This window comes from Ahaetulla prasina, chromosome 10, assembly GCF_028640845.1.
Source record: "Ahaetulla prasina isolate Xishuangbanna chromosome 10, ASM2864084v1, whole genome shotgun sequence".
NCBI lineage: Eukaryota > Metazoa > Chordata > Lepidosauria > Squamata > Colubridae > Ahaetulla > Ahaetulla prasina.
This window is the reverse complement of record NC_080548.1, coordinates 31,694,584-31,716,370: the sequence shown is the minus strand read 5'-3', so window position 1 is coordinate 31,716,370 and position 21,787 is coordinate 31,694,584. Positions and strand designations below refer to the sequence as shown.

The window sequence follows — 21,787 nt, the reverse complement described above, 5'->3', positions numbered from 1 at the left end:
TTTCAAAATTACAATGGCTGCACCCCATATAGCCACGTGATCAGGCTTGGCAACTGGATTGAATTTACAGCCATTTGCAGGGTGCTGTGACAGATTTGACCTTTTTTTGTTCCTCCTTTCCAGCGTTTACTTCCAGTTCCTTCCCTCTCTAAAAACCCATCGGATAAAATGGATTCAGGATTCAGTTATCCATTGTGTCATTTGCTGAACAACCATTGCAAAAAATTAAAATTAAAAAAATCAGGGCCCGTCACGTAATGCCGTGACTTATGACCATAACGTCAGGCTTAACTACAGTCGTAAATTGAGGATTATCTGGAGTAAAATCTGATGATAGGAGATAGTTGGCTTCTCTTTGCTAAGGATGCTGTCTACTGAGGACCACTTCTCTCTTCCGTCGATTTCCTAAGCTTTGGATCAAAGCAGCTTCCTAATAAACCAGGTTCGGGAACCAAACGTCAGGGTCAGCATTCTCTGACCAGTTTGGAAGGTGGATAAATCTAGGCTAAGCTGGACTCTCTACTTAATTAAGCTTTCTAAAGGGGAAAAAAGAACATGGTGGCTCAGTGGCTAAGACGCTGAGCTTGTTGATCGAAAGGTCGGCAGTTCAGTGGTTCGAATCCTTAGTGCCGCATAATGGGGTGAGCTCTCGTTCCTTGTCCCAGCTCCTGCCACCTGGCAGTTCGAAAACAAGTAAAAAATAGAAGTAGAAAAATAAGGACCATCTTGGTGGGAAGGTAACAACATTCCGTGCGCCTTTGGCATTTAGTCATGCCGGCCACATGATCCCGGAGACATCTTCGGACAGCGCTGGCTCTTCGGCTTTGAAAAGGAAATGAGCACCGCCCCCTAGAGTCAGGAACGACTAGTGCATATGTATGAGGGAAACCTTCACTTTTATCTTTAATGTGAGAAAAAAGCAACTACATACGGGTGAGCTGTAACAGTCTGGAAGCGTCTTGGAGAAGGCAGTAGGGGGGAAAAAACAACACGAGAAGTCACTCTTAAAAATATTATATTTTATTGTCTGGTTTCCCAAGAGCAAGGAGAGCTGCTTCCTCAGAAAAGTGTGGAAATTTTATAACAGATTTGATGGCCAGTAGAGGCAGACAGAACCTGGTTACTCCTTATTATGTCAGGGCTTTTACCCTTGGTAGACAGATTTTTGTAGCAACTGCAATAAAATAAGTCATTAAACTTTTTCCTGATGGAGAGAGAGAAAGAGAGAGAGAGAAACAAAACTGAAAGAATGCCCTCCTAACTTCCCCACCCCCAAAGCAGTGTGGAAATGTTAGTTTATGGTGCTAGAGGCAGCCGTAACCCTTAACTACATGTTGAAAACGGGGGGGGGGAGAGGAGGAAAGGGACAGAAACATTGTGTGTGCCCCCCCCAATCAATTAACAATATACAATGCTAGAGGAATATATATATTTATATTTAATAATAACAACCATCTGGAACGTTGTTAAATTGCAACCAACGCGCTGTGTCTCTTTTTTTTATAAAAAAAAACACACAATTGAGATTTGCATGGTTCTCTTGAATTTGAATTTGGTCCTCAGAAAACCCTGCACCATGATGAAGAAGAAATTACAAACAGACCCAGGAGGCAACGGATCGAAAGAGTTATTCAGAGAAAAGGAGAAGGAAGACTTGATGCTGCCCTCCCCCCAAAAATAAAAATAAAAATAGGAACAGCTGAGTAGGTTCGGAGGACTTCCTGATGAACGGTTTGCTGGGTTCTTCCTGCCCCGTTTTGCGAACCTGACATTTGCGCGGGCCTCCTTCGTGGTCCCACCGGGCCGACAGACAAAGCCAAAGTTTCTCTCTTAATACACCTTCCCTTAAGAATCCCCCTTCCAAAATAACGGTGGATAATCCATGGGTCAATATTCCCTTTTCCTTTATCTTAGTCACTGCCCCACAATGGGGAGCGGGGGGGGGGGAGAGAGAAAACGTGCAAAAACGGGAAACCCCAGGCCACCTTTGCAAGCAAATCCTGGCTTGTTTTGCCTTCTTGGATCCAAGAAGAGTCAAAACGGCAGCAGAGAGAGATATTTTGTGTGTTTGTGTGTGTGTGTGTGTGTTGGGACAGTGGGGAGCGTTTGAATTCTCAGCCAGAAGTGCCCTCCACCCAAATAACTTGAGATCAACTTCTAAGGCAGAACATTAGAAGCATGCACCACCCGGGAATGTATTTCAACAAAGTGGGCTGGGGGCAGGAGTCATTGTGGGCCCGAGAGACCCCTGCCCAGGTCCAACAATTGTGCCTCCCTACTGTGCTGAGCACAATGAAAAAGCGGATAGGGTCAGCTCGCTTTGGTGTTGCTAAATTAAAAAGCGGGTAATGGGTTTTAAGACAGTGAAGGAAGGTCTTAGCCCTGAAGGATGAGAAAGGAAGAGCCTAACCTAGGAGGGGAAGGAACGAGAATCCTGTTCTGCATTAAAACATACACACATCCAGAGAAAAGTCGGGTGCCCGCTGGGTCCCCCTATTATCCATGCACCAGCACTGTTGAGTTCCTGCCGAGTTCCCGCCTACCAGCTACATAAATTAAAAAACAAAGAATGAGAAACGAAGCAGGGGGCGGGACAACAGAGCCTTTAAAAAAGCTTTCCCCTACTTTTCGAACATGATAAGAAAAATAGATATATATATATATATATATACCCCCTTCCCATACCAAGGAATATAAGTTGAATAAACCTCCCTTCCCAAACTGTGTCTGGATGCTTGTTTGCTGGACTTGGCGCTCCGGCACCCATGATTCTCCCTGCCCGTCACAGCAACGCAATAATCAACGGGGGCTGCTGAGTCCCTGGGAGGAGAGGGGGCTGGGGAGAGGGGGGGGTGTCTTGCCGAAGGGGTGGTGGTGCAAAAAAACCCAACCATGGCTGTTGCATAGGTAACCGTGCTTGTAGAAGTCACAATTTAAAAAAATAGAAAAGGAAGAAAAGGAGAGGAGGCAGCTGCTTGTCTTCAGAGAAAAGAAATAGCGTGGGGTAGTCCCGTTGGTGCCGTGTGAGTGTGCGCGCGAGTGAGAGGAAGAGGCAGAGGAAAAGAGAGAAAATGAAGATACGGTGTGGAAGGAAACGGAATGGGCCTCCCCTCCTAAGAAGTGCCAGCGCTTGCCGCCGTTGCCGCTGCCACACCCTCACAGGTCGCTCTCGCCGTACAGCGCCGTGGAGAAGGATTTGTAGTCGAGGGCCCCGGCAATGGCGTCAGGACCCTGATAAGGTGCCATCCGGGCAATGCAGTATTCTGCCTGGTCCGGAGGGAGCTCTCGCCGCAGTTCTTCCGCTGTGATGTAGTTCTGAGCGGGGGAGAGAAGCGGGTGCTGTGATAACCATAGCAGCAGCACATAGACTTACATATTTATATAATTTATTTACTTATATACCACTTCATGGTGCTTTACAGCCCTCTCTAAGCGGTTTACAGAGTCAGCACATTGCCCCCAACAACCTGGATCCTCATTTGATCGACCTCGGAAGGATGGAAGACCGAGTCAAACCTTGAGCCGGCCAGGATTGAACTGCCGGTGAGTGGCAAAGTCAGCCTGCAATACTGCATTCTAACCACTGTGCCATCATGGCTCATGATGCTACCCAACCTGGTTATCCGGTTCTGGAGTACAGTGGGAGGCCCCCTTCCCAGGATCATTGGGCCTGCCCCTAGCCAGCTTCTCCCCATTTCTGGAAGCCCCACATCCCTGCCAAGACAACCCTGGCCAAATTCTACAGGCAACAAAGTCCTTCAGCTCACCTTGTCTCCAGCCAGAACTTTGAAGGAAGAAATGACCTGATCAGCTGTGTCTGTGTCGGTTGTTTCCCGGGACATGAAGTTGATGAAGGCTTGGAAAGTCACCACACCGATGTTGTTGGGGTCTACAACGCTCATGATCCGGTTGAACTCTGCGTCGCCCTGATAAGGAAGGGTGGGAGGAAGGAGTACAAGACTCAATTCTTCCTGCAGGATGATGGAACCCAGGCAGGGGTGAAATGCTCCCGGATTGGACCGGATCACGGTAGCGATCGTGGCCAGTGGTTCGGCAATCCATTAGCGATGGTGGAACAAAGCTCCACCTACCCGCCCGGGTTTCATTACTTCCTGGTTTAACATAACATTTCACATTACTTCCAGGTGACGCGCATGCGCGCACTTCCGAACCGGTAAGGAAGGTAAGTAGATTTCACCCCGGAACCCAGGTCCACTTTTGAAGGGTTCTGCACGCACAATGTGTGCCAAAGGAGGAACTCTTGAATCCCTCCTTGGTGGGTTTCTGATCTCTGGCAAGGTTCAAAACATGTGGACTTCAACTCCCACCGTTTCCCAGCTGCTATGCATGACCCCTGCTGGCTGGGGAATTCTGGGAGTCGAAGTCCACACCTCTTGAAAAATGCAGCTCAGTCTGAGCATTAACTCACTGTTTTCTCATTCTTCTGTCCTCACCCCCCCCACCCCCCCAGTTTGCACGATCTCCCCTCCCCTCCCCTGCCCTCCCCAATGTGACATTCAAGGCCTGGCCTGAAAGCCGTTGCCAAAAAGGGCAAAGAGATGAGCTGGAGCAGCAGCGTCAAAGCAGCGAGAAAGCGAAGAGAAAGGCAAAAGCAGAGAGCGTACCAGGCTGTATCCCGTGGAGATAAGGAGGGCTCTGTAGTCATCTGCATCCATGCTCCCTGTGCGCTTCTATTCCAAGCAGCCAACAGAAAAGGGAGGAAGGCAGGAAGGCAGGAAGGCCAGACGGGAACGAAGGAAGGAAGGGAAAGTGGCGGGCGAGCAGAGATGAATAAAGCATGCCGAGGGTCGACGATGAAAAAGGCATCGACCCCACAGGAAGAGGAAAAGACGCAGAAAGAGAAAAGTCAGTCGGAAAGTATTTGGGATGGGGGTCAGCACAAAGGGGGGGGGAGGTAGGGGTAGGGGGCAGGAGCAGTCAAAAGGGGACCAGATACCAAACATCAGCACAATGGTCAGAGAGAAGGGAGGGAAGAGGAGAACGTAGCGAAGGAAGAGAGAAAGGAAATCGGTTAATTGCAATCTCGTCACTGGCGGGCAGCGCGTTTCACGGGGCAACGGGTACCTGTCGGTCATTCTCCACATCGTATCCCAAGCTGATGAGACAGGCCTTGAACTCTTCGGGTCCCAGGGAGCCGCCGTGGTCCTACCACCAGGCCGCGGGTAGGAAGGGGCGCAGGGCACGGCACGCCCGTCGAGGAAAGGCGGGGGTGGCAGGGAGGCCCCCCGTGAAGGCGAGGAAGGCGGAGCAGAGGGGAAAAGACACGCCGTTAGTTCAAGGCTGGCTGTTGGGGTGGGGTGTTGGGGGGTGCGTGAGATCCAAACCAGGTTAGGACTCTTAGCCCAGACAGGAAGTGGGGGGCTGTAGGACGTCTCCCCGTAGCTGGTGGAAGAAGGAAAGGCCAACAAGGGCTGGCCAAGTTTACCTTTCATCCCTGCTTAAGCTGGGGACTGCATGGCCACAGTCTGCGCCAGGGCAACGCAATCAGCGCCCCGATGCTTGGGGTTGGGGAGCTGTCTCGAGCTCCCCCGGATCCCCTTTTTAGGTGAGGGGCAAAGGCAAGAGCGTTACGGGATGGCCCTGGCATCGCTTGACCTCCCCCAAAGGATCCTTGTGTTATGGAGACCAGGAGAAGGGTGGTTAGTAAGTAGGTTTCATGACCTGGGCGGGACAGGTCTCGTTTCATACCAGCAAAGTTAGACGGAGATGGCTACAAGGATCTTAAGGCTTGGTTTAAGAAAACCCAGATTATAATCCCGATCCAGAAGAATTGGGTGATCCTGATTGTGTCAGGCTGGGCTTCCTTTTTTTTAAAGACAGGATCTACGTGGCTACGAACTAAGATAAGTAACTAGGAGTAATATCTAGGAGTAAAAGCAAAACAATACTTCTTGGCAATACCCTTGATGTAGCCTAAATCAGGAGTCTCCAACCTAGGCAACTTTAAGACTTGTGGACTTCAACTCCCAGAATTCCTCAGAATTCTGGGAGTTGAAGTCCACAAGTCTTAAAAGTTGCCCAGGTTGGAGACCCCCTGGTCTAAATTGTAGAATCATAGGGCTAGAAGGGACCTTGAAGGTCTTCTAGTCCAACCCCCTGCTCAAGGCAGGAGCCTTATACCATCCCAGTCAAATGGCTGTCCAATCTATTTTCGAAAACCTCCAGTTAAGGTGCCCGCCTAAAGCACCCCCGAGTTGGCGGCACCCTCTTTGTCTGTTCTACCCCTGAATCGGACTATATACAAGAAATGCTGCCCAACTGCCCAGCTTCCCTTCGGAGAACCGGAGACTTCCAAAAGAGGCAGGAAGGATGTGTGGGCAACATCCACACGTGTAGATGGGCCACACGAGAGAGGTCCTCCCAGTTATCCCACGTCTCCTACTCGGGTACCTTGTCAAAATGATTGAAGGAGGCCCGGAATTCTTGCATCTGCTCCTGGCTGATCCCTTTGGCGTCCCGGGTCAGGATTTGATTCTCCACCTCGTTGATAGTCCGGGCGATGGTGGTGAGGAGCTGTTCCCATCCCACCCGGATGTGCTGGATGTAAAAATGAAAGGAAGAGGGGGAGGGAGGGGGAAACAAACAAACCAACGGCCATAAGAATGAATTAATCGGTTTGTTCTCACCCATCCTTCCTCCAAATGTTGCTCAACAGGCCCAGGCAGCATCCTGAAGTTTCTTATGACTGACTTAAGACAGACACAGACTTTTGAGGACCTGAATACCGCACGAGTCAAAAAGAGGGCTGTGAAAATATCTACAGACCCCTCGCATCCTGGACATAAACTGTTTCAACTCCTACCCTCAAAACGACGCTACAGAGCCCTGCACACCAGAACAACTAGACACAAGAAGGGTTTTTTCCTGAACGCCATCACTCTGCTAAACAACTACCAATTAATTCCCACAACACCGACTGTATCTCTTCCTTACTAGTATCTATCTCTTCCCACTTAGGACTATAACCATGTTGCTTGTATCTTTCAATTGATATTGTTTTTATTTGTTTCCTAGTACGATTTGATAGCTTATTAGTAGCCTTGACTCTCACTGAGTGTTGTATCTTTTTATTTTTGATGAATTTATTTTATTCTCCTTATGTACACTGAAAGCATATACACCTAAGACCAATTCCTTGTGTGTCCAATCATACTTGGCCAATAAAGAATTCTATTCTATTCTGTTCTGTTCTGTTCTAGTCTAGTCTAGTTAAGTCTAGTCTAGTCTAGTGTAGTCTAGTCTTTCCTTGTTCTGTTCTGTTCTGTTCTATTTCCTATTCTGTTCTGTTCTATTCTATTCTATTCTATTCTATTCTATTCTATTCTATTCTATTCTATTCTATTCTATTCTATTCTACTCTACTCTACTCTACTCTACTCTACTCTAGTCAAATCTAGTCTTTCCCTGTTCTGTTCTGTTCTATTCTATTTTCTATCCTTTCCTGTTCTGTTCTTTCCTGTTCTGTTCTGGTCTAGTCTAGTCTAGTCTAGTCTAGTTTAGTCTAGTCTTTCCTTGTTCTGTTCTGTTCTATTTTCTATTCTTTCCTATTCTTTCCTATTCTATTCTATTCTATTCTATTCTATTCTATTCTATTCTATTCTATTCTATTCTATTCTATTCTATTCTATTCTATTCTATTCTATTCTATTCTATCCTATCCTATCCCTATCCCTATTCTATCCTATCCTATTCTATTCTATTCTATTCTATTCTATTCTATTCTATCCCTATCCCTATTCTATCCCTATTCTATCCCTATTCTATTCTATTCTTTCAAGTACACTTTTCTCCGGGGACTCCTGGACGTTCGTCTGAATGAAAGCTATTTTTAGCAATGCATCTGCTTGTTTAACAGACGCACACATGGCTAAAGCGAGGAGAAGGAAAACAACACCCGAGCACGTTTCAAACAAGGATGTCAGAAGCTGAAATCTACCCAGCTGGTGAGAACACAAAGAGAAGGGGGCCTGCCGAGAGCACGTTCACGTGCGCACACATACACAACGTCCCCCCCCCCTCCCCGGTGCATATCCAGCTGTGTGTGTTAAAATTACAGCCCGGTTCCCATCCCTAGCCTGGGCGATGTACAGGATAAAAGCCACTGTGAGGGCCCTGGATGCTTACTGGAAGTCCCTCCCCTTACTGGCCTTCACCCACCTTCCCCATAGATCGACCCCACGTCCCCCCACCCCCCTCTCGGCTGTTCCCTCACCTCCATGGTGTAGTTAGTATGCTTGTTGTCAAAGATCAGGGCCTCCTGGATGAGCTGGTGCTGCTGTTCCAAGACGTCGATGTTGGGTTTGTACTCGACAATGTTCAGCTCGTATTGCTTGAGGTGGTTCAACTGGTCCTCCAGGGTGCCGTTCATCTCAATGGAGATGCGCCCAATTTCCTGGTCAAGGGAAGGCCAATGGGATTGGGTTGACGCTCGCTTGGAAGGCTCACGGGACAAGAGAGACACAAAGGGCTTCACCACCGGTGCCCTTAGTTGAGTGGTGAAATGTGAAATTTGTTCCTACCGGTTCTGTGGGCGTGGCTTGGTGGGGGGGGGTTCATGTGACTGGGTGGGTGTGGCCAACTTTTTTTTTTAAAACCTTTAAAAGCATTTTTTCTACAACCTCTTCGGCCAAAGAGGTTGTAGAAAAAATGGTTTTAAAAGCCTCTGATGATCCCAGCACAGCTGCGCGATCATCAGAGCTTTTCTTTTAAAGGCAAAAAAAAAAATGCTTTTAAAAGAAAGAAAAGCCTCTGACGATCAGGCAACTCAGCTGGGATTGCCAGAGGAGCCTTTTAAAAGCATTTTTTTTACAACCTCTTCGGCCAAAGAGGTTGTAGAAAAAATGGTTTTAAAAGCCTCTGATGATCCCAGCACAGCTGCGCGATCATCAGAGGCTTTTTTTTTACTTTTAAAAGCATTTTTTTGGCCGAAGAAAAAATGCTTTTAAAAGTAAAAAACAAAAAACAAAACAACCTCTGATGATTGTGCAGCTAAGCTGGGCATGGGGGGGGGAGGGGGAGGGATTTTTGCAACCGGTTCTCTGAACCACCCGCTGCCAACGCTACCGGATTGGGAGAGCCGGTCCAAACCGGGAGCATTTCACCCCTGATTTAGCTGGGTTGGCAATCCGGCTTCCCTTGAAAGCAGAAGCTCATGATATCCGGGCAAAGCTTCTCACCTCCATCTTGGTCTGGATCCAGGGCCCCACGATGTTGGCCTGGCTGGCGAACTGTCGGCGCAAGCGTTCATTGGACTGCTGCTTGCTCTGCTCATCCTGCAGGGCGCTGTCTCTCTTGGGTACCAGTTGCTGGACCTATGGGACCCAAATGAAGAGAGCCGCCATTGAAGGCGGTGTTCCTGGGCTCCTCCCCACTACGCCCCCCCCCCAGCTCAGGGAGACCACGGGTTGCATCCCAAGGCGAGCAGGCTCTGTCTTCAGCTCCGCCCAGAGCGTGCATATTACCGGACAGCCGCGGGAAGCGCAGGCACCCACCCTTTCCCACTTGGAGTTGATGATCTGAGGCGTGACCGAAGTGTAAGGATTGTTCCCGGAGAGTTTTATGTTGTTGTAGTCTGCGATCTTCTGCGCTTCGCTCTCGATGCCCAAGATGGCTTCTCGTTCTCTATCGGCATCGGGCAACGTGGATTTGAACTGGTCGTGGGCAGCAATCAAGCCCTGGAAAAGAAATCACACATTCCAAGTCAAGGCGGGCGAGGCCAGATCGTTTCAGCCCCAGAAAAGTCACCCAGGAGATGTCCCCGGGTTCTATCCCTGCTGCCATCATGAAGTACTCGTTTGTCTTGGCGGGAATCCAGATGTTTCCCAGAGCAAGTTGGGTTCTTCCATTTGCAGCGGGATGGAGCGTGAGGGGGAAATTCCCCCCCCCAACATAAGTTCTGGGATGTAATGGAAGCCAGCTAGAAAAACTTCCATCTGGAGCTGGAGTTTGCACTTATAAGTAGCTGAAGGTTCTCCTCTTTTATTATTTTGTTTAAATATTAAAAGTCCGGTATAATTACAAAAGTGTCGCCTCTTTGAAGCTTCTACTTAGCATTTTCTGGTTCTGTAATCTTTTTACTTTTCAAGTAAATATACTTGGAGCTTTTAAGATTTTATATCCAGTATATATATTTATTATATAAAAAAACAATAACACTGGCCTTTATCCACTGTATGTATTTATTTTTAAAAAGCAGTCTTTCTCCAGTCCCCTTGTAACCACGTAACATGTAACGCAACATGATTTTAACACAACATTTTTTAACCTTTGCATGTTCTCCCTCAAAACCAAGCCCCGTAGGAGGCAAATTATAGCAGATTTTTTTTTTTAATTTTAAAAAACTAGGCTGGGAATTCATTGCGTCGTGTCTGCCAATCCTGCTTGCTTGCTCTCGGCATCGCAATCTTGCCAGCCTGATAAGGACCGGAGGGAGAAGAGACTGAAATGTGAGTGGGTAGGATGGAAGCAGAGCCGGCCCCGACTATGAGGAGCACCCATCAAGCACAAGGTCAGCAAAAAGGAATGCGGAGATGGGAAAGGCTCGAACACAGGACCCGTTTCCAAAATAACCTGAGAAACTTTTAACTGGATACTGACTGATAACCGGGGAGGAGGGAGGGGAAAAGGGAAAGTTAACTGCCTTGTTTTCGTGCCAAGCCAACGGATTCTGCCTGCTCTAATCTGTAACCGCTTGCTTCTCAGCAAAGTATTATAATACTCTTGGAAAAAGAAATGAGCCAGGAGTCTTTCTTTGCTAATTAAAATTAAGTGGGATGGATGACACAATTGGATCAGACAGCAGACGTGTCGGCTAATCTCCCTTAAGCACCACTCCTCCCTCCCTCTCTCTCTCTCTCTCTTAGCTGAAGCCCAGGTAGATGCTGTTCTGACCTAGGCTTCCCCAGCAGCACAAAGCCGAGTCCTCGTCCCGTGACTAAGTGACTAATTCGATTACAATGAATTAGTCTCCAGCAAAGTCTTTCCTCTCCCATAGTTTTTCAAGATAGTTCACAATTATCGGCTTTTATCAGGCTTGAAGAGTGGCCAGGCCGATATCTTTCAGACGCCACAATAGTTGGCAAGAATGCAGGAATGAACTAATTGTCTCCTGCAAACTCCACTCCCCTGTCGCTCCACTTTTATTCCCACTGGGAGAGGCCATTCATCATCTGCTTGTGGCCTTACTCCCAAATCGACCCTTGTTCTTTAGCTGTTCCCTTCATCTGGCAACTCTGCACCTGCGCACACTGGGAACAGGGTCCAGCTGTTTGTCTGCCTCATTGATGTCAGACTCTGAAGGCAGCTGATAACTGGCATCCAGTCTTGGCCCCCTCTCTGCCTCCGACGCAGAGCCCTCGTTCGAGCCTTCCCCAGACTCCAGGACTAGCCCATGTTCCTCCCCAACCTCCTCACTGTCCGAATCTGCTGCCAGATCCGCTGGCGGGCCACGATAGATACTTCCAGATCCTTGTACCATAGAGAGGGTAGGAAAACTCAATGGACAGCCCTCGTACCTCTATCTCCTCTATGGTATGGACAATAAACATATCCTGGAGGTCCTCCATTGCACTTTCCATCCAGTTGTTGAAGGGCGCGGCTCGCTTGGCGTATTCCAGATGGAGCTGATCGATGGTCTCCAGCTGCTTCTCTGTTTTCTTCGGAAAGAGAAACGGGTAAAAAAAGGATTAGGTCTCCCGACACCGCGCTCCCTCGCCTCTTCCCATGGCGGGGCAGGCGTCTGCTCACCTCCAACGCTTCCCTCCGTGTGTGGGTCAAGGACCCTAGGGAGTCCCACTGGTCACAGATCTTTTGGCACCGGGCGTTGACACTGGGGGAGTCGTAATAATCCAGCTCGCTGTGGGTCAGAGAAAAGGGAGGGCATTGGTGGGGTGGGCAGGTAGCCAGGAAAGAGTCCTCTTGTGGGGCCCTAATCTCCTTTCTACAGGGTCATCGTACCCAGAAGGACCAAACTTTACTTAATTCGTGTAAATGTACATTTTTTAAAAAACCATGAACGTATGTGGTTATGTTGCTGTAAGCCACTGAAAATCTAGTGACTATCTTCTACCTTTCTATCATCTCTCTATATCATCTCTCTATATCTATCTGTCTGTCTGTCTGTCTGTCTGTCTATCTATCTATCTATCTTCTATCTATCTATCTATCTATCTATCTATCTATCTATCTATCTATCTATCTATTTATAGAGAAGATAGATTAGATAGATAGATAGATAGATAGATAGAGAGAGAGAGAGATATAGAGAGATAGATAGATAGATATAATCTTTCTCCCCCCCCATCCCATGTGTGTGTGCTATATATGGGTATGGGTAGATATTTACTTTCTTTTGAGAGCAGGCAACCGAATTTCATTTTTAATGCGGGCCAGTATGCATAACAGTAGAATAGAAGAATAGAAGAATAGAATTTTATTGGCCAAGTGTGATTGGACACACAAGGAATTTGTCTTGGTGCATATGCTCTCAGTGCGCATAAAAGAAAAGATACGTTCATCAAGGTATATCTTATCGATGGTTTTCTTAACCGCCACCTTAAAAGGGTCCTAAAAACCCCTAACCTGCCTGACCCATTTGACGACCGCAATTGGCTCCATTACGGTCATAAATCAAGGACCACCTGGAAATAAAAGACACGTTGAAACGTCTGGTTGTCTATAGGGGCTTTCTTTGAGATTTGCAGTCCCTGTGTTTGGCCACAGGAGGGCGCCCGAGTTCCTTCTTTCGGAATGCAATGCCCAGGGAGACAAGCCAGCCTCTTGAAACGGGACATGTTGCTTTAAGGTCCAAAAAGGGAAACTAGCATCCAGCCACCGGCCAAACCAAACAGCTGGGGAGGAACCTGAAGTGTGTGTGTGTGTGTGTGTGTGTGTGACCCAGGGTACATGAGAAATTCAGGAAAAGGGGATCCGGCTGGAAAGAAAGCCCCCAGAACGGCGACGACCCGACCAGCCTCTGTTCCAAAAAGTTTCTCCGATGCCAGATAAGGAATTGAGGATTTTCCCCCTACACACACAAACACACACACACCGCCTCAGGCCTCCAAATGTTGGCAAACAGCATCCTCAGGATGAGTGTGCGTTAAGGGTGTTTGTGTATAAAAGAGGCAGAGGGGCTGTGGATGAAGTCATGCTAAAGGCCACACACACATCAAGGGTTTCCAACTTCTCGGCCCCGAAAATAAGGAAACCCCCCCCCTTCCCCTTAAGTCAAGGCAGGCTCAGCCTGTGGCCTGTGTGTATACTTATGGCGTGTGAGTTTATACGAGGTGGGGAGGGGGCAGGAGGAGTGCTGGGGGGGGAGGAGTTTGCTCTAAACTCTTACAAGGACCGCATTCTGGTATAACACACCAAGGGAGGAGGGCTGGAGAACAATGGGGGTACTGTGTAATGCGGGGAGGGGGCGAGTGGCGGGGCAGGGTGGGGTGAGAAAACACCCTTTGAGGGAGCTTCTGTTCCCCAAAAAGAGAGGTGATCCTAGCTGACTTCAGACGGGAGTCAAGGAGGCTGTTTGAAAAAGGATCTTAAAAGATAGGTTTTTGGGGGGTGAAGGTGGGGAGCTGCGAGGGAAGGGAGGAGGCTGCTATTTTGAACTTGCCAAAATACCTTACAACGTCTCTTTGTGTCTTGCTGCAAGACGGTCCAAATCACACACACAAACACACACACACCGCCTCAGGCCTCCAAATGTTGGCAAACAGCATCCTCAGGATGAGTGTGCGTTAAGGGTGTTTGTGTATAAAAGAGGCAGAGGGGCTGTGGATGAAGTCATACTAAAGGCCACACACACATCAAGGGTTTCCAACTTCTCGGCCCCGAAAATAAGGAAACCCCCCCTCCTCCCCTTAAGTCAAGGCGGGCTCAGCCTGTGGCCTGTGTGTATACTTATGGCGTGTGAGTTTATACGAGGTGGGGAGGGGGCAGGAGGAGTGCGGGGCTGGGGGGGGAGGAGTTTGCTCTAAACTCTTACAAGGACCGCATTCTGGTATAACACACCAAGGGAGGAGGGCTGGAGAACAATGGGGGTACTGTGTAATGCGGGGAGGGGGCGAGCGGCGGGGCGGGGCGGGGTGAGAAAACACCCTTTGAGGGAGCTTCTGTTCCCCAAAAAGAGAGGTGATCCTAGCTGACTTCAGACGGGAGTCAAGGAGGCTGTTTGAAAAAGGATCTTAAAAGATAGGTTTTTTGGGGGGGGGTGAAGGGGGGGAGCTGCGAGGGGAAGGGGAGGAGGGCTGCTATTTTGAACTTGCCAAAAATACCTTACAACGTCTCTTTGTGTCTTGCTGCAAGACGGTCCAAATCACACACACAAACACACACACATACACGTTGGCAGGGTAGCTTTTTAAAAGGCTCGGAGGTTGCCAAGGCGTGTTTCTGGTTTTTTTTTTAACAGGATGCAAGGGAATTTTACAGCTTCAAGCGCTCCAAAGCAAGGAATTTTTACAGCCTGGGTTTTAGAGGCCTGGTTCAGGAGGAATCAGAAGGAGCTGGGAGGGGAAAGGACTCTGGTGCTCTCTGAGCTAGATTGTTTTCTTGTGGACATTTCATTACCAAACTAGGTAACCTCATCAGTGCTAGGAGGTAAGAGATTTGGGAGAGGTCCTTGGTGCTGTCTGAGCTTGGTGGTTCTCTTGCAGACATTTCGTGACCCAACTAAGGGACATCATCAGTGATAGAAAGCAGAGGGATGTGTGAGGAGGAGGAGGAGGAGGAGGAGGAGTCCCCAAGCTGGTGCTCAGTTTTGCTACAATAATTTTTATAGTATTACTTTAAAAGCTTTCTCCCCATGATGGAGAGTTGCATGTGGAAGGCCGGGCATCCAGCTCCATCCGCAATTTGAAACGGGTGGGTTTTAATGGCAGAGGATAATTTACATTATTAGCAGGATTGGGGTCAATCCTTTGAGAAGTCCATCTGTTGAGAAAAGTGATAGGGGGGAGGAGGAGGAGGAGGAGGGGGGGGGGAATCATGACCCTTTTTTGCCAGCTCAGGAATTCTGGGAGTTGAAGTCCAGAAGTCATCGAAGGGCCACAGTTCCCCACTCCTGATCTAGGCAGTCATTAAGAATCAACGTTGACTTAATGGTACAGAATCCATCCCAATCCAGAGCCGCAGGTTGCTGATCTTCTGGGTTAGGGGGGTTTTATCCTCTCGCCAAGGAACTGCCCTGACCAGAGAAGTCATTGTCTCTGTTTCAAAGCCCAGGATCTCAAAAAATAAAATAAATGATAACAGTTTTGGGGCAAAGGTTGAGGCACCCGGCTCGACGACCGGAGATTTGTGATTTTTAATCCCGCCCAAGGAAGCCAGGTAGGTGACCTAGAACAGGGGTCTCCAACCTTGGCAACTTTAAGCCTGGCGGACTTCAACTCCCAGAAAGTTGAAGTCCTCCAGGCTTAAAGTTGCCAAGGTTGGAGACCCCTGACTTAGAACCAGCCTCCCCGCTCCCCAATCTCAGTTTTAGGAAGAACCGCTTCTGAAATCCAGAAGCTGTTGTCCAGAATCAAGAATGACTCGAAGGCAAAACTAAAAAACCAAAAAACCCCACAACCCTTAAAACAGGGGTGTCAAACTCAAGGCCTGGGGGGGTCGGATCCGGCCCCGCAGGGTGCTTAGATCTGGGCCATGGGGCTGCCCTGGAAACAGCAAAGGACCAGCCGATGGTGCCTCTGCCAGCAAAAACGGAGCTCGGGAGGGCCGCGTGTGGAGGCCGTGGCAGCCGAAAACGGAGCTCGGGAGCCCGTTTTCGCTGGCAGAGCGCTCAGGCCATCACAGGTGCCCACAGCATGCCGCCCCCCCCGCGTCCCACCCCTCCCTCCACTTCCTCCTCCCCCCCAAAAAAGAGGGGAGAGAGACGTCCAGGCAAACAATAATGGCGAGGCGCCTTTGCGTACTTGAGCTCCTGAGCGATGGCCGCGATCTGCTCCACGCGGTCTTGGTGAGCCGCCAGGTCGCTTTCAAACGCTTCGTGCTTCCGGATCAGGGCCTTGATGTCGGACAGGGTGGCCGTCTCATAGTCCTTCTGCTTCAGCATGGCCTCTTTCCCTGCGGGGGGGGGGGGGCGGGAAAAACAGAGGAGGGTCAGGAAGAGAAGCCATGGCCGAGCGACCATCGTTTCAAGCAAGAACGCCAGTAACCGGGGCAGCGGAGGCCACATTTGAGTATTTTCGCCTTTTCAACCTGGGCAGCTGATTCGGGGTGTTCCCGGCAGAGCCCAAGGCGACCTTCGGGGCGCACATTCCCAGGTCCTCTTTTTCCCTTCCCAAGGTTTCCCGAGACACGTGGGCCTGGCGCCACACAGCTGCTCTGGGGAATTCAGGGAGCCTTCGACTTCCAACCCCAATCGGAACCAGACAAGCAACATCAGTGGGGAAACCAGATTCACTTAACAACCAGGTTAGTGAGTTAATAACTGCAGTGCTTCTTTTAACAAATGTGGCAAGGTGGGTCATAAAATGGGACAAAACACAAACATTCTATTCTATTCTATTCTATTCTATTCTATTCTATTCTATTCTATTCTATTCTATTCTATTCTATTCTGTTCTATTCTATTCATTCCATATTTTCTATTCTATTCTATTCTATTCTATTCCATATTTTCTATTCTATTCTATTCTATTCTATTCCATATATTCTATTCTATTCTATTCTATTTCATATTTTCTATTCTATTCTATTCTATTCCATATTTTCTATTCTATTCTATTCTATTCTATTCTATTCTATTCTATTCTATTCTATTCTATTCCATATTTTCTATTCTATTCTATTCTATTCCATATATTCTATTCTATTCTATTCTATTCTATTCCATATTTTCTATTCTATTCTATTCTATTCTATTCTATTCTATTCTATTCTATTCTATTCTATTCTATTCCATTCCATTCCATTCCATATTTTCTATTCTATTCCATATATTCTATTCTATTCTATTCTATTCTATTCTATTCTATTCTATTCTATTCTATTCTATTCTATTCTATTCTATTCTATTCTATTCTATTCCATATTTTCTATTCTATTCTATTCTATTCTATTCTATTCTATTCTATTCTATTCTATTCTATTCTATTCTATTCTATTCTATTCTATTCTATTCTATTCCATATATTCTATTCTATTCTATTCTATCCTATCCTATCCTAATTTCCTATTCTATTCTCTATTCTACTATTTTTTATTCTACTGTTTTCTATTATACTGTCTTCTCTTCTCTTTTCTCCTTTTCTTCCCTCTTCTTCTCTTCTTTCCTCTCTTCCTCTTTTATTCCCTTCTCTTCCTTCTCTTTTTTCTCCACTTTTCCCTTTTTCCCTGTTCTCTCTTCTCCTTTCTTCTTCTCTCCTCTCCTCTCCTCTTCCCTATTCCTATTCTACTCTACTCCACTCCCTGAGCCTCAGCTTCCCTACTGGTTGAGATTTTCTTACTGCTGACGTAATTCCCCTCTGCCCCCCCCCAACCCCTTCGTCTCCTAGCTTCAGCCGAGGGCCAAGCCCCCTTTTGCAAGCCCACCTCCACATTGCTGGGGTTTCTCCACTAATTGAAAAACTATTTGGGTTGCGGAGCTGCGGGATGCTTTGAAAACGCGCCTCCGTTCCAATCAGCTGTTCTCCGGGACACGCTGGCTCAGCTTGGAAAATCTGGTCTTGGCCGCCAGCCAGGAGAGATCCAGACAAGCAAAAAAACCCCGCGGTGCAGTGGGGCGACTGGGGGACGACAGCAGTCTCCGTCTGGCTGCGTGCAACGTTAGACGAGAGATCCCTCTGTGTTGCCCCAAGGGAGGCTGAAGTTTTGAGTCCTTGAGCCACGAATATTGGGGATCCCACATGGCTGGAAAGCCCTTTCTTAGGTACCGCATCAAACAGCAGAGGTCTTCAAGCTTGGCAGCTTTAAGACTTGTGGACTTCAACTCCCAGAATTCTCCAGCCAGCATAGCTTTGAAGACCTCTGTTCTACAGCAAGGTGGGGCGGGGGGGATTGTGATTTCTGGAACTGCGGCATGAGTTAGTGAGGAAACCTAGAAGCTCCTCTACGGGCCAGGCCCAGACAGATGAGGAAGCTTGGGGCCTTGTAACCAGGGGTGAAATCCAGCAGGTTCTGGAGAAACAATAGCGGAAAGTTTGAGCAGTTCGGAGAACCGGCAAATACCACCTCTGGCTGGCCCCAGAGTGGGGTGGGAATGGGGATTTTGCAGTATCCTTCCCCCAGGAGTGGGGTGGGAATGGGGATTTTGCAGTATCCTTCCCCCAGGAGTGGGTAGGGAATGGGGATTTTGCAGTATCCTTCCCCCAGGAGTGGGTAGGGAATGGGGATTTTGCAGTATCCTTCCCCCAGGAGTGGAGAGGGAATGGGGATTTTGCAGTATCCCTCCCCCTGGACTGGGGAGAGAATGGGGATTTTGCAGTATCCTTCCCCCAGGAGTGGGGCGGGAATGGAGATTTTGCAGTATCCTTCCCCCAGGAGTGGGGCGGGAATGGAGTTTTTGCAGTATCCTTTCCCTGCCACGCCCACAAAGCCACACCACACCCACCAAGCCACGCCCACCGAACCGGTAGTTAAAAAAACCTGGATTTCACCGCCGCTTTAAACTTTAACGCCACGTTTTCAAAACCTTGGCAAATTTAAGCTTTGCTGACTGGAGAATTCTGGGAGTCGAAGTCCACTCACCTTAAAATTGCCAAGGTTAAGAAATACTAGGTTTGCCAGCTAGGGAATTCTGGGAGTGAAAAATCCATCCATCTTAAAAAGTTGCCAAGGTTGAGAAACATGGCTTTAAAAGAGAGCATTAATCTATGCCATCTGAAACAGGCTGCCCTCTATTTTTTTCCTCTGCCAAATTCGTTGACGTGGCTCCAACCATACAAAAAAACCCAGAAGCAAACACGAATCCAAGATGCCATTCAAAGCACAGCCGAGACCCCTCCCCAGTGACCTCCCCAGTAACCGCCTGACCACTGTTATCTGCAGTCCAGGCAGGATCTGAAAAGCTGGCACTTCCAGCATCAAAAGGAGACCCCCCCCAACACCTCCTCCCCATCCTCCCTCTCCCCACCCAGCCCCACAAAACTGCTCCAAGACCCCCTCTGTGACTTCCCTAACAACTGCTTAACCCTAGTTTGATGGATGAAGCTACCGAGGGAGGAGCCCCCTGCTCTCTCTTGTTGTTGGAGAAAAAAAAAAAGAAATGGGATTTCTAAGACAGCAGCCCAACAGGAAGTTGAAAGAAAGATGATAACCTTTTCTCCACCCTGGGCCGAGCTAAGAATAGGGCTGGGGACAAAGGAAAGTAAACAACTCAGAACGTGTTCTGGGCCCTAGAGTAATCACTGACACCACCGCTACCTTCAAAGAGAGGCTGGGTGGTTTCTCGTGGACCGCCAAGCCAAGGAGTTTCTTGGGTCTGTAAACTTCTGCAGAACTTCCTCAGATTTGTGGAAGACATACAAAAGTACCACCACCACCTCAAAATCTCCTTTTTTCCAGGGGAGTCTACCGGTCAGAGGAAGACCACCCAAGGAAGAGGTAGGTAGACAGGTGTGGGACTCTTTCACGTGGACAGGATGGGAGCATAGGTCAATCGTGTCATGAAATCCCTCGGCTCTGAAGTCCACTCCAACTCCAGCGAATGTCTCATTTAACATAAGCAAAGCACCAAAATCTTTGGGTCTGGACACCTGGTTAGGGGAGATGTCCAAGGCCAAACCAAAGGCACAGTTAAGGTCTACTAAGTTGGCATCTTGAAGATGTGTGGACTCTTAACATAGGTGGACTTCGAGTCCCAGGATTCTGGGAGTCGGCCAGAATTCTGGGACTCAAAGTCCACCTATTTTAAGAGTCGCTAAGTTCGAGAAACATCTCTCCAGGACAGGGTTCTCCAACCTTGACAACTTTAAGCCTGGTGGACATCAACTCCCAGATGTCTGGCTGGGGAATTCTGGGAGTTGATGTCCGCCAGGCTTAAAGTTGCCAAGGTTGGAGACTCCTGTTCCAGGAGATTCTATCAAGTAAGAAGGCAACACCCAAGCAAGAGGAAGTCAAGAGAGCAAGTCCTTCATGTGGACAAGAAATCTTTCAGCTCAGAAGCCCACTCCGGTTTCAGCAGGCAGATCCTTGGGGATCTACTTGAAGAGAAGAACCTGAAAACCTGAATGAGATTGGAATTGCAAGATGACTTCTTGCACAAAGCACCAAACTCTCCTCCGGGGATCTGAACATCTAGTTGGGGCAGATGCAAAGAGGCAAACAGCAGCCACATTTAAGGTCTACCCAAACTGATGCGTCTCAACTTTGACAACTTGAAGGTGTGCAGACCTCAACTCCCATAAATCAGCCCGGCTGGGGCGGAGGACCAGAGCCAATCACAGCATCATTCTGCCTTAGAGTGACAGGCCAGCGCAGATGGGAGAGCTGGGAGGGGGAGGGAGAAACCAGCTGTTGTTTCATTAGCTTGACTCTCGGCAAGATGCTACACCCACTGAATTTCACACCCTTAGACAGGCTAAATAAACAAGGCCTCCTTCACCGCGTCTGAGAACCACATTTTGGGAGCGAGGGGGGGGAGAGAGAGATTATGGAATTTTTTTAATAAAACAAGATATGCAGCTGGTATTTTGGCAGGTTTTGAGGCCGGTCCCATGACCTACGATGGTCAAAGACAGAGCTCTTGGCAACTTTAAGACTTGTGGACTTCAAACTCCCAGAATTCCTCAATTGAAGTCCACAGGTCTTAAAAGTGGCCAAGGTTGGAATTCTGGGAATTGAAGTCCACAGGTCTTAAAAGTGGCCAAGGTTGGAGATCCCTGATCAAAGAGAAACTGGGAAACACGTGGCTGTTTTGGAGAAGCCTCCGCTTGGGGTGTGAGACAAATGGGCACCTCTGACACACACTGACACCAACACAACCACAAGACACTCTGGACCCTTCAGATTCACTTAATGATGTGATTCACTTAACAGCCACAGTGGTTCACATACCACACGCGTGGCCCAAAAGGCTATTTAAAAAAAAAACCCCAGCCGTGACTCACTCAATGACCTTGCCTAGCTGTGGAAATTCAGCTTCCAATTGTGGTCGTAAACTGAGGACCGCCGCTGAACAAGAGGTCCTTGGGCAGCCAGCCACATCCCCCTATCGAAGGCTCTTTCTCACCTTCGGTCCAGGCTTCGTGGATGGATGCCTTCTGTCTGAACTTCAGCGCCAAATGATCAAGTCTTTCCAGCCTCCGGATTTCATTCAGCTGCCACTCTTCGAAACCTTTCTCGGCCTGTTCCAAGCGCTGCCAGCCGTTGTTGATATCCTGGGGGGGAGGGGGGGGATTTGGGGGTATGGTAAAGTGGGGCAAGTTAAATAAAATGCAGTCCCCTCTCCCCCCCCCTTCCACCTGCCAAGCTCTTGACAGTGAGATGGTTTAATGTGGATCCCAATTTTATGGATTCAATCAGGGGGCCGGGCTGGCTTGCTTGAAGAGGTCACGCTTAAGGTCTGTTATTAATTTGCGGGGTGGGTGGGTAATCTTTTATTTATCTGAATTTGGGGGATTATCTTTTAGTTAAATCGGTGTTTTTCAACATTGGCCACTTTAAGGCGTGTGGACTTCAACTCCCAGAACTCCCCAGCCAGCCAATTGAGGTCCTCACACCTTAAATTCTGGGAGTTGAGGTCCTCACACCTTAAATTCTGGGAGTTGAGGTCCTCACACCTTAAATTCTGGGACTTGAGGTCCTCACACCTTAAATTCTGGGA

The 21,787-nt window shown here is 48.3% G+C and overlaps 1 protein-coding gene across 3 annotated transcripts in view; it reads right to left on the bottom strand.

The window, feature by feature from the left end:
* Positions 1-1,004: 1,004 nt before the first annotated feature.
* Positions 1,005-21,787, bottom strand: part of ACTN4 (actinin alpha 4) — a 103,368-nt gene continuing 82,585 nt past the window's right edge. For all 3 annotated transcript variants that reach the window (XM_058195152.1, XM_058195154.1, XM_058195153.1), the window contains exons 11-21: positions 21,194-21,341; positions 15,936-16,086; positions 11,767-11,875; positions 11,535-11,675; positions 9,513-9,695; positions 9,198-9,332; positions 8,234-8,413; positions 6,412-6,558; positions 5,086-5,166; positions 3,768-3,926; positions 1,005-3,315 (exon numbers count right to left, since the gene is read on the bottom strand). In XM_058195152.1, the coding sequence (XP_058051135.1) occupies positions 3,157-3,315; positions 3,768-3,926; positions 5,086-5,166; positions 6,412-6,558; positions 8,234-8,413; positions 9,198-9,332; positions 9,513-9,695; positions 11,535-11,675; positions 11,767-11,875; positions 15,936-16,086; positions 21,194-21,341 (1,593 nt within the window). In that variant the 3' untranslated portion in view covers positions 1,005-3,156. The remainder of the gene's footprint in view (positions 3,316-3,767; positions 3,927-5,085; positions 5,167-6,411; positions 6,559-8,233; positions 8,414-9,197; positions 9,333-9,512; positions 9,696-11,534; positions 11,676-11,766; positions 11,876-15,935; positions 16,087-21,193; positions 21,342-21,787) is intronic.